At 49.8% G+C, this 19985-nt stretch overlaps 1 protein-coding gene across 1 annotated transcript; it reads right to left on the bottom strand.

The window, feature by feature from the left end:
* Positions 1-3315: 3315 nt before the first annotated feature.
* LOC144735744 (glycoprotein endo-alpha-1,2-mannosidase-like) lies at positions 3316-19145 on the bottom strand. The gene is made up of 6 exons (XM_078618241.1): positions 18461-19145; positions 15872-15981; positions 13734-13810; positions 8857-9026; positions 7332-7569; positions 3316-3875 (listed from the first exon to the last, which is right to left on the bottom strand). Exons 1-6 carry the CDS (start codon positions 19074-19076, stop codon positions 3608-3610), a joined length of 1479 nt encoding a protein of 492 aa, XP_078474367.1. The 5' UTR covers positions 19077-19145; the 3' UTR covers positions 3316-3607.
* Between the last annotated feature and the right edge of the window lie 840 nt (positions 19146-19985).

Genomic DNA, 19985 nt, shown 5'->3' with positions numbered 1-19985 from the left:
CACACACGTGTACACACACATGTGTACGTACATACACGCGTTTACACGTGTACGTACATACACACGTTTACACGTGCACAGACACACACACACACACACACACGTGTACACACACACACGTGTACACACACGTGTACACACACACACACGTGTACATACACACACACACACACGTGTACATACACACACGTACGTGTACATACACACACGTACGTGTACATACACACACATGTACATACACACACGTGTACACATGTACACACACACACACGTGCACACCCGTGTGTGGTCATGGCAATATGACTACACGAAGGCTGGAAAACGCGCGTGAAGCTATACACAGGGATAATGCAGAGAGTCATAATAACACGATAACATTGTGCTTACGCACACACACACACACACCTCAAATATAAACACAAACACGCACGCTTGTATAAATACACACTCGCATAATAATTACTATCGTATACACACAGCCACACTAGAATGACAGGACGTACACTCACACGCGCGCGCGCGAATGCACACACTTGCCCACACACTTCGGTTGACACCTCTCCTCGGATAAAACCTCTACACATCTCCCAGATAGGCAGCAACCCCGGTGGGTGGGCGAGTGAGTCCGTGTGTGGGTGGGCGAGTGGGTGGGCGAGCGGGTGGGTGACTAATTAAATAAATTAATGGGTGAGCGAGTTATTTAGTGGGCGAGTTGGTGAATGCGTGGGTGAATGTGTGGGCGAGTGAGTGGCTCGGTAAATTAATGAATGAGTGGATGGGTAAGTAATTGAATGGGTGGGCGAGTGAGTAATTAAGTCAAAGGGGAAGTGGATGATTGAAGTGGATGAGTGAATGTGTGAGGGTAGATGAGTGAGTGAATGTGTGAGTGCGTGGATGAGTGAGTGGATGAGTGAGTGGATGAATGAGTGAGTGAATGTGTGAGTGCGTGGATGAGTGACAAAGTGGATTAGTGAGTGAGTGGATGAGTGAGTGAATGTGTGAGTGCGTGGATGAGTGACAATGAGGATTAGTGAGTGAGTGGATGAGTGAGTGAATGTGTGAGTAGATGAGTGAGTGGATGAGTGAGTGGATGAGTGAGTGAATGTGTGAGTGCGTGGATGAGTGACAAAGTGGATTAGTGAGTGAGTGGATGAGTGAGTGAATGTGTGAGTAGATGAGTGAGTGAATGTGTGAGTGAATGTGTGAGTGCGTGGATGAGTGACAAAGTGGATTAGTGAGTGAGCGGATGAGTGAGTGAATGTGTGAGTAGATGAGTGAATGTGTGAGTGCGTGGATGAGTGAGTGGATGAGTGAGTGGATGAATGAGTGAGCGGATGAATGAGTGAGTGGATGAGTGAGTGGATGAATGAGTGAGCGGATGAATGAGTGGATGAATGAGTGAGTGGACGAGTGCGTGGACGAGCGAGTGGTAGGACCACCTTATTTTACCACTGTACACCAAACACGCAATTATTTCTCAGTCAGCCTAGCACTGTTATCAAAACTTTGCGGTGAATCACAATGAAGTTCAACACCAAACCGGTACCACGTCACGGTTAGAAATCAACTCCTTCCTCCCGAAAACTCAAGATTCCAGTTCCAGAATTGTCCGAGTTAAACTCGGCCAACAGGCAGCAACTCAAGCACACTCCAACACTCTCTATGAACACTCTCTATGAACACTCTCTATCCACCGCCGCCACCACCACCGCAGAGTCTCACACTCACTCGTTTATAAAAAGATTCTTCTGGTGTTGACGCGCACGAACAGAGACGCACGCACACTTGCACGCTCGCTCGCTCGCACCCGAGAAGAGTTCGATTCTCTGCCGCGGCCGTGTAGCCCACACAGGCAGTTGGGGAAAGTGCCGTTAGCGAGCCCCTATTAAGGGCCGGAACGACGCACCCAGACACACTTCAGCAATTGTTTCTTGCTGTGGTTGTCCCACCTGATGACGGACGCTTGTGTTGCGCCCGAAACGTCGCGATTTAATTTATTTTATACCCTACGTGACTTTACCGAAAGAACCAAAGAGCATGCAACCATACAAACTAAAAACACAGCTATTTTTTTTAATTTTACCAGGTAAGGCCCAATGAGCTGCTTTTTCAAAAGCGACCGGGTCATCACAAATGATTGCTCCAACGAAGCGGGATCATCATCCATACTCTTAGTTTTTTCGGTAAAGTCACGAAAAAAATAAGAGTATGAATTCCTTGCAGTCACGAAAGCTTCAAATCTGGGATCATCATCGTCGTCGTCATCATCGCATGGACATTTATAGCAGCAGCAAAATTCTCTAAACGCGTGACGTCGATTCGAAATGCCGAAGGGAAAAACCGGAGAAAAATCCACGTGACCACGGAGAGACACGCAAACCCCAAACACATTCCTTCGGAGTGGGCAGGGAGGAACTTGGATGGACGGCGCATTCGTGCGATCCGTGTCACGCGGCGCAAGCTGCGTGGGGCGGCGCGTCACGTGGTGCTGAGCCCGCCAGAAGCGCTCTATGACATACAAATCGGGGGCGTGGCTATGCACGACAGACAGACAAATAATCCCTGGTGGGCAGTGTGGAACCTGTTGTTCCTACCTGTGATATACAGCAGGTAAGGGTCGGGATCGAACCCACGAACTCCTGTATACCATCTTCTTGGTTCTTTCGGTAAAATCACGTAGAAGGGAAATAATAAAATAATAAAACATAATAAAATCATTCTCACGACGTTTCGGCCACAACGCAAGCAGCCGTCCTCAGGTGAAGAACAGATCTGTCGGGAAGACAGCGTCTGAATAAAACACCACCAGGCTTGGAGCGTATATTTAAGCTGGGTTGGAGGGGGAAGAGCGCCTTGACAAGGCGAGGGAGCTAACGTCTCCTAGCCACCGCGATTTCCCCCCCTGTACGATGGGGCATTGTGGCCTGTGCTATAGAATCTCGCTCGCCCACCGATGTTAGCCCTGGCTGGGAATCGAACTCGGCTCACTGGTCTTCGTAGCGCAGTGCGTCAACAACTGCGCCACTGCTCCTCTACATATACATAGACACACACACACCACACACCATCTGCCAAAAACAACCCCCACCTCTTTGCTAGTGGTCGGTAACACTGTGGTGGTAGTGGTTACCGGTCGATCAGGCTGTGGTGGCTGGTGGTTGCCGTACGGTAACGCTGCTCCACACACACTGCTACACACACCAACAACCCATCACAGTCACTACACCCACAGTGTTACACACGGAGATGTTCTCTCGCACTATCCGACACACAAACACTGCACTCTCCACCCTCTTCCCACACTCTCTCATTCACATTCTCCACTCTCTCCATCGCTCATCACTCCCTCTCATTCACTCTCCCCTCTCTCATTCACACTCTGCCCGCTCTCTCCACCACTCTCTCCATCGCTAATCACTCCCTCTCATTCACTCTCCCCTCTCTCATTCACACTCTGCCCGCTCTCTCCACCACTCTCTCCATCGCTCAGCAGTCTGTCTCTCTCTCATTCACACTCTCTCTCCGCCACACTCTCCCCACCCTCTCTCCGTCTCTCTCTCTCACTCGCCCTCCCACACGCTCACCTCCGTACCTCCCCGCGCCCCCATCACATGAGCCACTGCTGCTTCTCCTTCCTCAGCCTCATGGCCCACTTCCTGGTGAGCGACAGGTACATGTCTGGGGCCCCCGGCAGGTAGTCGAGGTAGGGGGCGCCCCCCCCAGCCCCCACCCCCGCGGCCCCCCCGTCGCGGCCCCTCCCCTTGCGGGGGATGGCCGTCTCGATCTGCGTGCCCTCGTGCCACTCGTTGAAGGAGGTGATGGAGATGATCTCCGGGCGCGTGAGCAGGGCGGCGCGGAACGCGGCCTCGTAGTACCTGCGCGGCACGCAAAGGCAAAGGTCCCCCACGTAGCCTCGTATAAGGAACGAGACAAATATGGGCGTCGCCTGATGAAGTTGGTCGTAATTGCTGGCGAAACGTCGTCACTCAGATTGTAAATGTTGTGGCTTGGCTCTCCAACGCACCGGTGTGCTGTACTAGTAGACTACACTATACAATATACTACTGTACACTACACTATACACTACACTATACAATATACTACTGTACACTACACTATACACTACACGATACACTACACTATACAATATACTACACTATACACCAGAGGTGTGGACTCGAGTCATGTGACTTGGACTCGAGTCAGACTCGAGTCATGAATTTGATGACTTGCGACTCGACTTGGACTTGCATAACAATGACTTTGTCCCACCTATGAGATGTGGACTCGAGTCATGTGACTTGGACTCGAGTCAGACTCGAGTCATGAATTTGATGACTTGCGACTCGACTTGGACTTGCATAACAATGACTTTGTCCCACCTCTGCTATACACTACACTACTATACACAATACACTACATTATACACTAGTGCTGTCCTAGTACACTACAATACACTATACACTACACACTAGTGCTGTACTAGTGACGAATTGGCCACGTTCTGGTTACGTAACAACCCTTACTAGTTGGCTGTGTCGGGTCGTGGCGGGTTTAACGACAAATTTCTATACTTACGCTATCTAACCCAAAAAACCTCTTATTACCGACTATAATCACCCAGAAATGTCTGTCTGTCCCACGCGTGACGTCACTCCACATGAGGCCCACCCCCTCCGTGTGACGTCACTCCACATGAGGCCCCCCAACGTGACGTCACTCCACGTGAGGCCCGCCCCCCTCATAAATATTCATGAGTGGATGGATTTTTAAACTAACGCAGAGGAAGGTTCGAGCTAAAATGAAATAATTTACGACGCAAAGTCGCTTACAATATGACGACGTTTCTTTACAGAAAGTGACGGTAAAAAATAAACCTACGCAGCACAGCGCTACATCCGTGCGTGACGTCACTGCAAAAGAGGCCCCCCCCTTCATTAATATTCATGCCGGCGTGGTAATTTACACTGAAGCACAAGAAGGTCGCGAACTCCACATGCCGCACCGCTCACCTCATTAATAACCAATAGCGGGTGACGTCACTCCACATGCTGCACCCCTCCCCAATAACCATTCGCGGATAACGTCACTCCACATGGGGCAACCCCATCCCCCCGCATTAATAACTCTGGTCAACACACTTTTTCTGCCATAAGATATTCCAACAGTGTTTAGGTAATTTTGGGGGGTGCTGATTCCAAATCTGGCATCAGTTTTTGTCTATCATATCAGGTTTTTGAGATATCAAATATTGCATTTTCATTAAAAACTGCAGAATAAAAATATTAAATAAATGTGGACATCTACATAAAATGATATTATAAACACACTATCCAGCTGCAAAAGTCCAGGCCAGACAAAAAAATGTTTTTTTTTTGTTGACCAGTGTAATCATGAACTGAACAATTTTTGTATTGAATATTTCAGATTTACTGCAATATTCACCCGTCCATGGACGGGCAAATAAGCAAGTGGATGATATTGGTCGCGAAAGCCTACTACGTGTTAAACCCCTAGCAGTGCTGCTAGCGAGTGGCGCTTGCGAAGGGTCGGCACGACACACGAGGGGGTGGGTGGCCAGCACCACGCCCGACCGCCTTTGTCTCCCCAGTGGCGATGTTTACACACCGCACCAGGTACTCATTTAAGGCTGAGTCGACCTAGGGGAGGCACAGGAACGGTTCAGATAATCGTCACTTGGTGTTTGTGGCCGTGAGCAGGAATCGAACTCGGGTCGCCGGGTTTGCAACGCAGCGCACCGACCGCTACACTACCGCTCCCACCACGCACACACAGGCACACACAACACACGTATATGAGTGTGTGTGTGTCCGGGTTTAGGGTAACGGCTGGGGCGCTGCGCTACGAACCCGACGACCCGAGTTTGATTACCGCTCATGGACTCCAAGACCGGTGACGATTATCTGAACCGGTCCTGGACCTCCCCTAGGTCGACTCAGCCTCAAATGAGTCCCTCGTGCGGTGTGTAACCATGGCCACTTGCCACCCATCACCTCATGTACTGTGCCGGCCTTCATCGGTGCTACTCGCTAACAGCACTTGCCCCAACAGTCTGTAAAGGCTGTACGGGGGATCTTTGTCTTGTGAGCGTAAAATACACACCTAAGCTGGTTCCATGACTGCACGCTGAATAAACGGATGATGACCGAATGGGTGAATGAACGGATGATGACCGAATGGGTGAATGAACGGATGATGACCGAACGGGTGAAAGAACGAGTAAATTAATGAATGGATGAAAGACCGGATGAATTAATTAATGATTGAACAAATGACCGTGTGAAAGAGCAGGTGAAAGAATGTACGGGTGAAAGAACGGACGGATGAATGACCGGGTGAAATAACAAATGAATGAATGTGTGAATGAACAGGGGAATGAATGAACAGGTGAAATAACTGGTGAATGATTAAGTGTGTGAATTAATTAACGGGTGAATGAACGGGCGAATGAATAAACGGGTGACATTAGGTGAATAAATAGGTGAACGAAGGGGTGAAACAACAGGCTGAGAGGGTAAATGAACAAACGGGTCAATGAATAAGTGCGTGAATAAATGAACGGGTGAAACAACAGGTGAAGGAATGAACGGATGAACAAACGGGTGAACGAACGGGTGAATGAACGAGTGGGTGAATGAACGGATAGGCCATTAAACGAACGGGTGAAATAACAGGCGAATGAGAGGGTACATGAACAAACGGGTGAATGAATAAGTGCGTGAATAAATGAACGGGTGAAACAACAGGTGAAGGAATGAACGGATGAACAAACGGGTGAACGAACGGGTGAACGAACGAGTGGGTGAATGAACGGATAGGCCATTAAACGAACGGGTGAAATAACAGGCGAATGAGAGGGTACATGAACAAACGGGTCAATGAATAAGTGCGTGAATAAATGAACGGGTGAAACAACAGGTGAAGGAATGAACGGATGAACAAACGGGTGAACGAACGGGTGAACGAACGAGTGGGTGAATGAACGGATAGGCCATTAAACGAACGGGTGAAATAACAGGCGAATGAGAGGGTACATGAACAAACGGGTGAATGAATAAGTGCGTGAATAAATGAACGGGTGAAACAACAGGTGAAGGAATGAACGGGCGAACAAACGGGTGAACGAACGAGTGGGTGAATGAACGAGTGGGTGAATGAATGGACAGGCGATTAAACGAACGGGTGACATAACAGGCGAACGAGAGAGGGTAAATAAACGAACGGGTGAATGAACGAGTGGGTGAATGAATGGGCGAGTGAATGAACGAGCGATAGGACGAACGGGGTGGTGGCGACGGCGGGGTCCCGACCTGCCGTGGACTCGCCCGCGAGCGTTCTGCTGGTTCCAGGGCCGCACGCTGGCGTCGGCGTAGCCGGGCCCCACGCTGGGCACGAAGAGGAGGCCGTTGGCGTCGCAGAACGCCTTGAGCGAGCGCCAGTTGTGGTGCGACGAACCGAACGAGAAGCCGTTGGTGGCGAAGTACGTGTAGAGGCCGTCGAAGCCGGCGCGGGCGATCTCACCCAGGTGGCGCTGCTCCACCACCAGTGCTGGGGGGGGGGGGGGGGGAGGGGTAGCGGCAGTGCCGGATTAAGCTAAGTGCCCTAAATGATTTAAACACGAATATTTAACATCTTCTTGGTTCTTTCGGTAAAGTCACGTAGAATGGAAATAATAAAATAATAAAACATATTAAAATAATTCTCACGACGTTTCGGCCACAATGCAAGCAGCCGTCCTCAGGTGAAGACCAGGTCTGTCGGGGAGACAGCGTCTGACGCGCGACAGACCTGGTCTTCACCTGAGGACGGCTGCTTGCATTGTGGCCGAAACGTCGTGAGAATGATTTTATTATGTTTTATTTTTATTATCTCCATTCTACGTGACTTTACCGAAAGAACCAAGCAGATGAATCCCTGCAGTCACGAAAGCTTTAAAACGAATATTTAAGTTGCATAGTAACGTAATTGTATTTATTCGTTTGCTATACAACCGGATAATACGACAAATCGCTAACATTAGACACCGAGTCGTTCGTAAAAGTTGAAGGCGGTATCGTATTATAAATATATATAAACACCCAGCTCTGTCATTCTGTGACTGTGATTAACGCGGCACGGATTGGTTAAAGTGCGTCACGTGACCCCGAGCAAGCAGCCAACCAGAGGTGCGCCCCTCCCAAACATGTACGACCCCGAGGTGATGTGCGCCCTAATAAGGCGCTGTGGTCAGCTGATCTGCCAGCACGCTCAGGGGCCGACAGGGGTGGGGGCTGAGGGGGACCCCCCCCCCCCCACCACCACTTCCAAAGACCCCTGAAGAGCTCCCAAATAATCCTAACAGTTCTTGCACTGATTAACAAGTCATAGCTCTGAGAAGTGAATGTCAATATCACAACTAAAGTTCAAATACATTTTCATTCATTCACATTAAAGTTACATCGCGCGATCGTCCTAAAACAATGCACACGGTTCTAATTACAAATCGCTACTAGGTTGTTGGGGGGCGCCTATGGTGCCCCCCAACAACCTAGTAGTAATAGAGCAAGTGCAGAATCGCTGAACCGGTATTGATAGCTTGAAAGCATTTAGCCCGTGGCAGGGCCTGTAGCTATATATGTAGTAGCTACTTGTGCTACTAGGATAATCACGCACTGGGTAGCGGTGGTGACGGTGGAGAGATTTTCCCCGCTAGCTCGCTCGCTCGCCCGCGAGCATCTGTCAATCGCTCGCCCCCTCACTCACCCCCACCCTCAACCCCACCCTCACCCCCACCCTCACCCCCACCCTCACCCCCACCCTCACCCCCACCCTCACCCTCACCCCCACCCCGCTCACCCAGGAAGACGGCGTCGTACTGCGTGCCCCTCACGCTCTGCGCGCCCCCCGGGGTGAGGATCTCGGCCCAGGCGTCGGGCGCCGTCAGGTACGAGTCGTAGACGTAGAGCAGCGGCAGGGCCTGCCCGGAGCTCGTGCGGTAGCGGTGGAACGCCGGGTGGCTGCCGTACCTGGTGGGCCACGCGGGGCGGAGGGTGGGTGGGGAGGAGTGGGTGGGGAGGGTGGGGGTGGGTGGATGAGGAGGGTGGGGGTGGGTGGGGGGCGGAGTAGGTGGGGAGGGTAGGGTGGGGGGGAGGGGGTGGGGTGGGGGGAGTGGGTGGGGTGGGAGTGGGTGGAGCGGGTGGGGAGGGGAGTGGATGGGGAGGGTGGGGGTGGGTGGGGGGCGGAGTAGGTGGGGAGGGTACGGTGGGGGGGAGGGGTGGGGTGGGGAGGGTGGGGTGGGACTGGGTGGGGAGGGTGGGGTGGAGGTGGGGGGTGGGAGGGGAGTGGTTGTGGGGGGAGTGGGAAGGTGAGGGGTGGAGGGGAGTGGGTGGGTGAGGGGTGGGGGGTGCACCAATTTTAAGTCGTCCACGCAACAGGAACGCCAGCGCGGCACGCCTGGACGTCTGTGGGAAAAAGAGCTTTTCGCTCATCGGATTCCTCCAGCGTCAATACCGATTCTGATTGCGGAAGGCTCCTCCATCCGGTATCAGGAAGCCACTGGATCTATGCACTTGTACATCATCTGCACTGACAAACTCATTTCTTTACAACTGATTGTTGTTGCTGTTGTTGTGTTTAGTTTGTTATCCTTCCCCCCGCACCTCCAATTCGCGCGGTTGGCTACGCACGGTGCGAAAAAAGTTTGACGTGCACTTACATAATACTATACACTACATACTACACTACTATACACTTCACTTGACACTACACTATACACTGCCCTACTATACTACATTGAAAACTAATTCATCATCATCATCATCGTCGTGCGGCGCTTTCAGATGCACTTCTGCGGCCGTCTGGAATGCTCCTTCCTCACCAATCTTCGGAAACCACTGGGAGCTGTGCTGCACTTTGAAATCATCATCTAGATTGACAAACTCATTTATTTAGAACTGCTAGTTGTTGCGTTTAGTTTGTTGTGCTTCCCCCCGCACTTCCGATTAAAGAAGTTCACCGTGTACGTGCAGTAGAAACGCCCGGACTGGCGCTGCCTAACCAACCATCCCTCAAACAAATAACCCACATCCTGAAGCAGAGGGTCAGTGGCGGACACAGCAGTCACATTTGCCAATGCGGTTTGCGAACTTTGACCATTGCCCTGCGTAGTTAATCGATAAACTCAATGTTTGCACGCCATTTCAACGAGGAACCACCACTACTACTACTACCTCCGTGCGGTTGTCATCTTGCTGTGGTCTGGGACTAATTGGTTTCTCTTGTGCATGACCTTGGCCCAATCTTGATAAATCGGACTCATGCAAATTATTCATTAATCTTTTTTTTTATTTAAAGCTTTCGTGACTGCAGGGATTCATCTTCTTGGTTCTTTCGGTAAAGACACGTAGAATGGAAGACAGCGTCTCGACAGACCTGTTCTTCACCTGAGGACAGCTGCTTGCGTTGTGGCCGAAACGTCGTGAGAATTATTTTATTATGTTTTATTTTATTATTTCTATTCATTCATCGTTTATTAATATGTTGGTGACTTATTTACCATTTTTTGTGTATACTCCTGTCGTGTTTTCTGGTCTAGTTTGTTGTTGCAACGCTCTGGCCCCGTGCCCCCCGTACTGGACGAAGCTTTATAGCTATTCTGATTCCTCCTCCTGCAGTCTAAATAAATATTCTGATTCTGAACCAGGCTGGAAAAGGTAAGCAGAGAGAAACACTAAGACAGAGAGAGACATTGAGACAGAGAGAGGCAGAGAGAGACATTGAGACAGAGAGAGACAGAGAGAGAGACATTGAGACAGAGAGAGACAGAGAGAGACATTGAGACAGAGAGAGAGACAGAGAGAGACAGAGGGAGACATTGAGACAGAGAGAGACACAGAGAGAGACATCTTCGTTCGTTCATTGATCCGCTCGCTCACACACATTCCGTTAGTCACCCGTTCAGTCATTCACCCATTCATTCATTCATTCACTCATTCATTCAGTAACCCGTTCAGTCACCCGTACAGTCACCCGTACAGTCATTCACCCATTCATTCACCCTTTCATTCACTCATTCATTCAGTCACCCGTCCAGTGACCCTTTCGGTCACCCGTTCATTCACTCATTCATTCACCCGTCCAGTCACCCATTCGGTCACCCGTTCACGGATGGACGAATGAGTCAACAAACGGCTGAATGAAAGTCCGTTATTTAAGTTAAGCTTGTTTAGCCAGGAGAGTCTCATTATCATCTCTCTCTCTTTCACGAGGATCCTGCCAAACTTATCCACAGTAGTAGTGGGGGCGGATGCTGCTGCAGTTGCTCCGGCTGTTCCGTACGATCCCAAATGAGTCGGTTTTTTTTTTGGCAAGCGCTGGGATATGTTGGCCAACAATGGTCGTGACAATTGACGTGGGGTGACTTCCTTGCTTAGGGAGAAAACCCAAGGTTGTGGTGCAGCAAACACGAGCAGAATCGGAATCAGTATATCACTGGTCAACACACTTTTTCTGGAATAAGGTATTCCAACGGTTTTAAGGTATTTTTGGGGTGCTGATTCCAAATCTGGCATCAGTTTTTGTCTATCACATCAGTTTTTTGAGATATAAAATATTGCATTTTCAATAAAAACTGCAGAAGAAAAATATTACGTAAATGTGGGTATCTACATAAAATGATATTATAAACACACTATCCTAAAAATACAGCACCATATTCTAACACTAAAGCAGTCACTGACTCGCAACAACTTGCAATCATACGTGACAGAGTTAATTTCGGGTAAAATCAATGAAAATGGGGTATGCCGATAGCATAAAAATGAGATGTGATAGAGCAAATCTGAGATCTGTCTATCACATCAGTTCTAGATTTGAAGCTTTCGTGACTGCAATGATTCATATTCTCAGGTTTTTTCGGTAAAGTCACGTAGGTAAAACATTAAAAGTAATGAAAGTAAAATAAAACAAAACAAAAATAAAATTCACGACGTTTCGGAGGCAACACAAGTCTCCGTCATCAGGTGGGACCGTCACAGCCAGATTAGCTGCATCAGCTAAGGTTTTTGAGATATCAAATGTTGCATTTTCAATAAAAACTGCAGAAGAAAAATATTAAATAAATGTGTATATCTACATAAAATTATATTATAAACACACTATCCTAAAAATACAGCACCATATTTTAACGCTAAAGCAGTCACTGACTCGTAACAACTTGCAATCATAAGTGACAGAGATAATTTCGGGTAAAATCAATGAAAATGGGGTATGCCGATAGCATAAAAATGAGATGTGATAGAGCAAATCTGAGATCAGATTTGGAATCAGCACCCTGAAATTAGTCTAGAACAGCTGCAAAAGTCCAGGCCAGAAAAAAATGTTTTTTTTTTGTTGACAGTGTATTTAGTTATACTGCAGGAGGGGGAATCCGATGAGTTTTAAAACTCTTTTTTTTAACAGATGACCCAGCAGGAGCACGGGGTCAGAACGTGACCACAGCAAACGATGCAAACGCACGATAGGAGAGCAAAGTGTAGGATAGGTAAATAAATCACTTGAAAAAATAAACACACGAATGAAATCAAACTATTTAGTTTTTAATGATAGGGTTTTTCCCCATTTTTCTGGCAACAACACTGAAAGCTTTTAACAAGGATTCATGTCTGCATTAACCACAATACTTGCAGTCAAAATGCAAACAAAAACACACACTCTGATAATAAATGCATTGTCCTTGAAAATGATTGGTCCACACCCTATTATTATATGTTGGTACTGGCAAAGGAGGTCTAATGATGTAGATGCTCACCCAGAGCCCTCATTACTTTGATAGTGCATTGTCTTGGAGCTGTATGCCTTTTGGCGTCATCTGGTCTAACACCGTTTGAAACGAGGCTCAAAAGAAAGCTGTCTCTGGTGTGGACCAATCAGTTTCAAGGACAATGCATATATTATCAGAGTGTGTGTTTTGTTTGCATTTTGACTGCAAGTATTGTGGTTAATGCAGACATGAATCCTCGTAAAAAGGTTTCAGTTTTGTTGCCAAAAAAAAAGGGGAAAAACCCTATTATTTAATGTTGGGACTGGCAAAGGAGGTCTAATATTTGTTTTGCCCATAGACTAACACTGCCCATAGACTAACACTGCCCATAGACTAACATTGCCCACAAACTCAACACTGCCCACAGACTCAGCACTGCCCACAGACTTACAGTCCCCATAGACTAACACTGCCCATAGATTAACACTGCCCATAGACTAACACTGCCCACAGACTAACACTGCCCACAGACTAAAACTGCCCATAGACTAACACTGCCCATAGACTTACAGTCCCCATAGACTAACACTGCCCACAGACTAACACTGCCCACAGACTAACACTCCCCATAGACTAACACTGCCCATAGACTAACATTGCCTACAGACTAACACTGCCCATAGCATAACACTCCCCATAGACTAACACTGCCCACAAACTCAACACTGCCCATAGACTCAGCACTGCCCATAGACTCAGCACTGCCCACAGACTTACAGTCCCCATAGACTAACACTGCCCACAGACTAACACTGCCCACAGACTAACACTGCCCACAGACTAACACTGCCATCGACGCTAAGCCGCTTCGTTGAGCTATCATGTGACAGCCTGTTCGCATCTGAAAAGCGGCTGTGTATCTCAGTGGGCCCTTACCTGTCAAAACATAAACAACAACGAAGGTGCGACTCGCCTGTCGATGATGTACTTGACATCGTTGCGGACCGACCGCTCGTCCCTGTTCTTGTACGGCTCGATGTGAAACGTCACCTGCAACCACACAGAGGCACTCAGCTCCCTCGAGCTGACAAAGACAAAGAATCCCTCCCCCCCCCACTCTGTATAGCCTTAACAGACTGTTGGGGCAAAGGTGTCAGTTTGTTGCCAGATAGAAGGGTAAAAAAAACAATTATCATATTTTTTACTGGCAAATGAGGTTCCAATGGTGTAAATGCTTACCCCGAGCTCTCATACTCTAATGGTGCATTGCCTTTGAGTTGTGCACCTTTTGGCGTCATCTGGTCCAACCCATGTGAGACACTAGGCTCTAAGGAAAGCTGTCTCGGGTATGGACCAATCAACTTCAAGGACAGTGCATACATTATCAGAGTTATGTTTTTTTTTGCATTACGGCTGCAGGTATTGTGGTCTATGCAAACATGACTCCTTGTAAAAAGAGGTGCCAGTTTTGTTGCCAGATAGAAGGGTAAAAAACCAATTATCCTTAACAGACTGTTGGGGCAAGTGCTGTTGGCAAGTAGCACCGGCGAAGGCCGTAACGGCACACGCGAGGGAGGTGGGTGGCCAGCACCACGCCCGGCCGCCTTTGTCTCCCGCGCGGTGATGTTTACACATCGCACACACTATACACTACACACAACTCTATATACCAATCTATACACACTTTACACTACCCACTACTCTATACACTGCACTACCCACTACTCCACACACTACTCCATATACCACTCTATAGACACTTTACACTACACACTACTCTATACACTACACACAACTCTATATACCACTCTATACACACTTTACACTACACAATACTCTATATACACTACACTATATACTACCCTTTTGGCTGACCATCAAACAAAGACAGTGGTCACCGCTATGCGCGAATTCAGACGCGCTTCTGCGGCCGTCTGGAATGCTCTTGCTTCCGATGTTAGGAAGCTGCTGGAGCCCTGCCACTTTGAAATCATCATCATCTAGATTTACAAACTCAAATCTTTACTACTGCTTCTTGTTCTTGTGTTTAGTTTGTTGTCCTTCCCCCGCACCTCGGTCGTCTACGTATGATGCAAACGTTCAACGTGCAGTCTGTTCTCCTGTAATGCGGTAGTAGTTGTGTTTCCTGAAGAACACCGAGTTATAATGAATATACAGCATGGGCTAAACCACGGTCCGCGATAACGTGCGTGAGATGCGCACGCAGGGCTCAACAAAGACTGAGGACGCGCGGTGGGTAGCATCTAGAAGCATCCAGCAGCATCCCAATTCCTTCTCGTGACGCTAGGTAGCATCTAGAAGAATCCAGCAGCATCCCAATGTCTTTGATGTGACGCTCGGTGGCCTCTAGAAGCATCCAGCAGCATACCAATCCCTTGTTGTGACGCTAGGTAGGATCTAGAAGCATCCAGCAGCATCCCAAAGCCTTTAATGTGACGCTAGGTAACATCTAGAAAGATCCAGCAGCATCCCAATACCTTTGTTGTGACGCTAGGTAGCATCTATAAGAATCCAGCAGCATCCCAATTCCTTCTCGTGACGCTAGGTAGCAACTAGAAGAATCCAGCAGCATCCCAAAGCCTTTTGCTGTGTGACGCTAGGTAGCATCTAGAAGAATCCAGCAGCATCCCGAAGCCTTTGTTGCGACGCTAGGTAGCATCTAGAAGAATCCAGCAGCATCCCAATGCCTTTGATGTGACGCTCGGTGGCCTCTAGAAGCATCCAGCAGCATACCAATCCCTTGTTGTGACTAGGTAACATCTAGAAAGATCCAGCAGCATCCCAAAGCCTTTTGCTGTGTGACGCGAGGTAGGATCTATAAGCATTCAGCAGCATCCCAATGCCTTTGTTTCGCGACGTTAAACCGCGAGGCAGCCGTACGACCGCTTATCCCCACCCGCGCGACCGACCGTAGCTCCGTTCGCTCGATCGCGCCGTATATCCGAATCGCATCCGCGTGAAAAAACAAAAAAACGCGCGCCCCCTAGTCCGACACCCATCGCGCCCTGCATCCCAACGGGTGTCGTGACAACGCAACGCCATTCGGACAGTGGACTGTCCCCTCGCCGAAACCGCGTTGCCGGGCAGCACCTTGAGCGCGTGGCGGTGAGCGGCGTCCAGCAGCATCGGCACGAGATCGTCTACGGGGTCTCCGTTGTCGTCCTTCCTGCCGGGGGGGTACCACGAGAGCACGAGTACGCCTGCGCAGAAAACACACAAAAGTCGGCGTGCAGCCTTTAGCCGACCGTCGGGGGCGAGCGCTGCACTAAATAAAGGGTGGTCGTTTTATCAACTTTCCCACTGCTCATTAATTCCGCACTTTGTTTAACCATTTATATAGCATTCACTATTACCACCACCAACTACCAACAAGACAAAGACCCCCCGTATAGCCAGCACCACGCCCGGCCACCTTTGTCTCTCTCCAGCTGGCGATGTTTTTACCCACCGCACCCAGGTACTCATTTGAGGCCGAGTCGACCTAGGGGAGAGGCCCAGAACCGGTTCAGATAACCGCCGCCGGCCTTGGCCGTGAGCGGGAATCGAACTCGGGTCGTCGGGTTCGTAGCGCAGTGCGCTGACCGCTACACTACACCAGGCACGCGCACACACACACGCACGAACAGGCAAAGGTCCTCCCCCCGTGTAGCCTTAACAGGCTGTTGGGGCAAGTGCTGTTAAGGCCGGCATGCTCGCACCTCACTAGAGGAAGGTGTGGCCCACACGACGCCCGGCCGCCTTTGTCTCCCCAGTGCTGACGTTTACACACCACAGCCGGTACTAATTATTGGCCGAGAAGACCTCGCGAATTGCTCATTGGCAAGTTGAACGACTGAACGACAGACCTGTTCTTCACCTGAGGACGGCTGCTTGCGTTGTGGCCGAAACGTCGTGAGAATTGTATTTTATTATGTTTTATTTTTATTATTTTATTATTTCCCTTCTACGTGACTTTACCGAAAGAACCAAGAAGATGAATCCCTGCAGTCACGAAAGCTTTAAATCGAGACTGAACGTCCGTCCAGTGCAATGACCGAGTGAATGACAGTAGACTCGTCACAAGCGAATGACTGATCACCGGTGCAAACGATACAACTCACATTAATTTACACTCGTGTCATCACTGTCTTTCCTCCAATAAGCACGGTTGGCTATGTACGGTGCAAAAGAAATCCATACCGTGTCAACCCATACGGTTTACCCCGTATTCTTGTACAGAGAAATTGAATTTTCTGGTCCATACGCCGTACAGCCGTTTCAATAGGGCAACAACATTGTCTATTTGTTTGTGTGTCTGCCATGTGATGGGACTTTGTAGGACGAACGTTGATATGTATAAGGGGGCACGGGGTGACCAATAGTCTGAATTGGTCTGTAATAAGGTAGGGCACTGATAAGGGGTTGACAGGTATGGAAATTCTACATATATACATAATGGGCAACCATGGTAGATCCACTGCTAGATGGAAGGCCTCCCCAAGTCGCCGTTACCTCTCAGGACGAGGCTATGAATGAGCCACGCGAGTCAATGAAGGACTCAACACCCATACAAATGAATGAATCACCTGCCCCAGGCTGAACGAATAAGCCACACGAGTCAATGAAGGACTCAACGCCCATACAATTGTACCGCTGAATGAATGAACCATGTGCCCTCGACTGAACGCACCAACTTAACGACTGATTGAACGACTGACTGAACGAAAGAAGACCTATGCGAAACGATTGAATGAGTGAGCGAATCGCCTCTTGACTTAACACCCATACAAACGAATGAGTTATCAAATAGACACCCATGCCAATTATTTAATAAACGAGTGAGATGCCCGTCATCCCCCGACTGAACACCCATACAAATGAATGAGCGAATGAACACCAATGAGAATGATTTAGTAAGGGAGTGAACCCCCGCCCCCCACTCTAACCAGACTGAACGAACGACTGAGCGCGCACACAAATGAACGAACACCCATGCGACCGACTGAGTGTGCGAATCGACACTGAACACCCATACAAATGAATGAAGAGTGAACGAACGCGTAAACACCCGTGCGATTGACATGCCCGACCCCTCCAGCCAATCGTGCGAGCGAATGAATGAACGAGCGAACGGAGTAACGAACGACCAAATGAGCGAGAGAACGAAGGAACGAATGAGCGAGCGAATGATCGAATTAGTGAACGAGGGAGCGAATGAGCGAGAGAGCGAATGAATGAACGAGCGAACCAATTAATGAGCGAGCGAACGAGGGAACGAATAAGGGAACGAGCGAATGGATGAGCGAACGAATGAGCGAATGAAAGGACGAATGAAGGAACGAGCGAATTAAGAAACGAGTGAATGAGCGAATGAAGGAACGAGCGAACGAATGAGCGAGAAAGCGAGGGAACGAATGAGGGAACGAACGAATGGATGAGCGAACGAGCCAACGAATGAGCAAACGAATTAGCGAATGAAAGAACGAAATGAAGGAACGAGCGAATGAAGGGACGAGCGAATGAGTGAATGAACGAGCAAACGAATTAATGAGCGAGCGAACGAGGGAACGAGCTAATGGATGAGGGAACGAGCCAACGAATTAGCGAACGAAAGAACGAACAAGCCAACGAACGAGCGAACGAATGAGCGAATGAATGAAGGAACGAACGAGCGAATGAATGAAGGAGCGAGCGACTCGCCGGCGGCGGCGTGTCGCAGCTGTCGCATGTGTCCGTGCACGGCGGCGGGGTCGCGGGACGAGTAGGGGCCCAGCTCGGGGTAGAAGGAGGCTGCAACGTCTCCGGGCGGCTCGTGGGCCCCCGTGGGCCACGCGGCCGCCACCTTCGCGTCCCAGTGGCGCAACAGCGCGTGGTTCCAGTGCACGTAGCGGCCGTCGAAGCGCGGGTTGCCGAACCAGGCGTAGTAGAAGATGTGCACGTCGTAGTTCACGTCTCCTCCTCCTCCGTCTCCGTCGTTGTCGTCGTTGTTGTTGTCGTTGTTGCTGCTCCCATTCGCGCCGTCCCCCTTGACGAGTCCCGTAGACGCGGCCTGGTCGCCGTCCGAAGCCTCGGTCTTGCGCGGCGGCCCCGCCGGCAGAGGCGACGCGGGAGCCGGCCGAGCGGGAGCGGCGAGGGGGTCGCCTCCGACAACGGCTCGGGGTCGCGGCATGAACTCCCACAAGGAGCCGCCGCCGCCACCGCCGCCGCCGTCGTCGTCGTCGGCCCGTCGCGACACGGCCCCGAGCCCCATCATGACGCCCACGACGAAGACGACGAAGACCACCAGCGCAAGCCACTTTCTGCGTAGCCTCACCATCGCGGGTGGCTGGCCCGAGGCGGCGGTCGGACGAGGCCGATGCAGTTGCCTGAGGGGCGGAGGGCTGCGATTGGCTGGCCGGCGGGGGGAGGGGGCGGGGCAGCGGGAGAGGGGGCGGGGCAGAGGGGTAGGGGGCGGGGGGAGCGGGGGGCGGGGCAGCGGGGGGAGGGGGGCGGGGCGGCGGGGGGAGATCTGCATTCAATGTTAAACAATGACATTAGTAAATAGGTCTTCTTGGTTCTTTCGGTAAAGTCACGTAGAATGGAAATAATAAAATAAAAAACGCTTTTTTTATTCTTTTATTATTTCCATTCTACGTGACTTTACCGAAAGAACCAAGAAGATGAATCCCTGCAGTCACGAAAGCTTTAAATCGAAAAATGTGCAACTTAGTTTGTAGACTCCAGGATATTGCATGTCAGCAATGACATCCTTCACTGATGGGATTAGATCACGGATTTGTGTACTCTACTGAATCGGACCCGGATCTTTTGATTGGCGTCTCAGGGGGTTGTTTCTCCCTGGTTGGAGACACAGCTTTGCGAATAATACGGTCTGAGTACCCATTCATCTTCAGGGCCTGGTGTACGTGTTCCAGTTCACTGGTTAGGTGGTGTTTGTCAGAAATGCAGTGGGCCCTATGGTGTAGTGTTTTGATGAGGGAATTCTTCTGTGCCGGATGGTGGTGGGAATCAGGTTTCAAATAGATCTGTGTGCGTGGCTTTCCAGTAGATAGAGTGTCCCAACGAGCCATCAGGTCTCTTCTCAAACATAACATCCAGGAATGGTAGCTTACCCCCTCCCATGGGGGGGTGGGGGGGGGGGTCAGACATTTTTGACGATGTGTGACGAGGGGGGGGGGGGGGGGTGAGAAATGTGACGTCACATCAAAATGCGCAATTTTAAATA

Source organism: Lampetra planeri, chromosome 57, assembly GCF_965212315.1.
Source record: "Lampetra planeri chromosome 57, kcLamPlan1.2.h2, whole genome shotgun sequence".
Lineage (NCBI taxonomy): Eukaryota > Metazoa > Chordata > Hyperoartia > Petromyzontiformes > Petromyzontidae > Lampetra > Lampetra planeri.
Note: the sequence above shows the minus strand (reverse complement) of the source record. Positions and strands in the feature narration are given on the sequence as shown.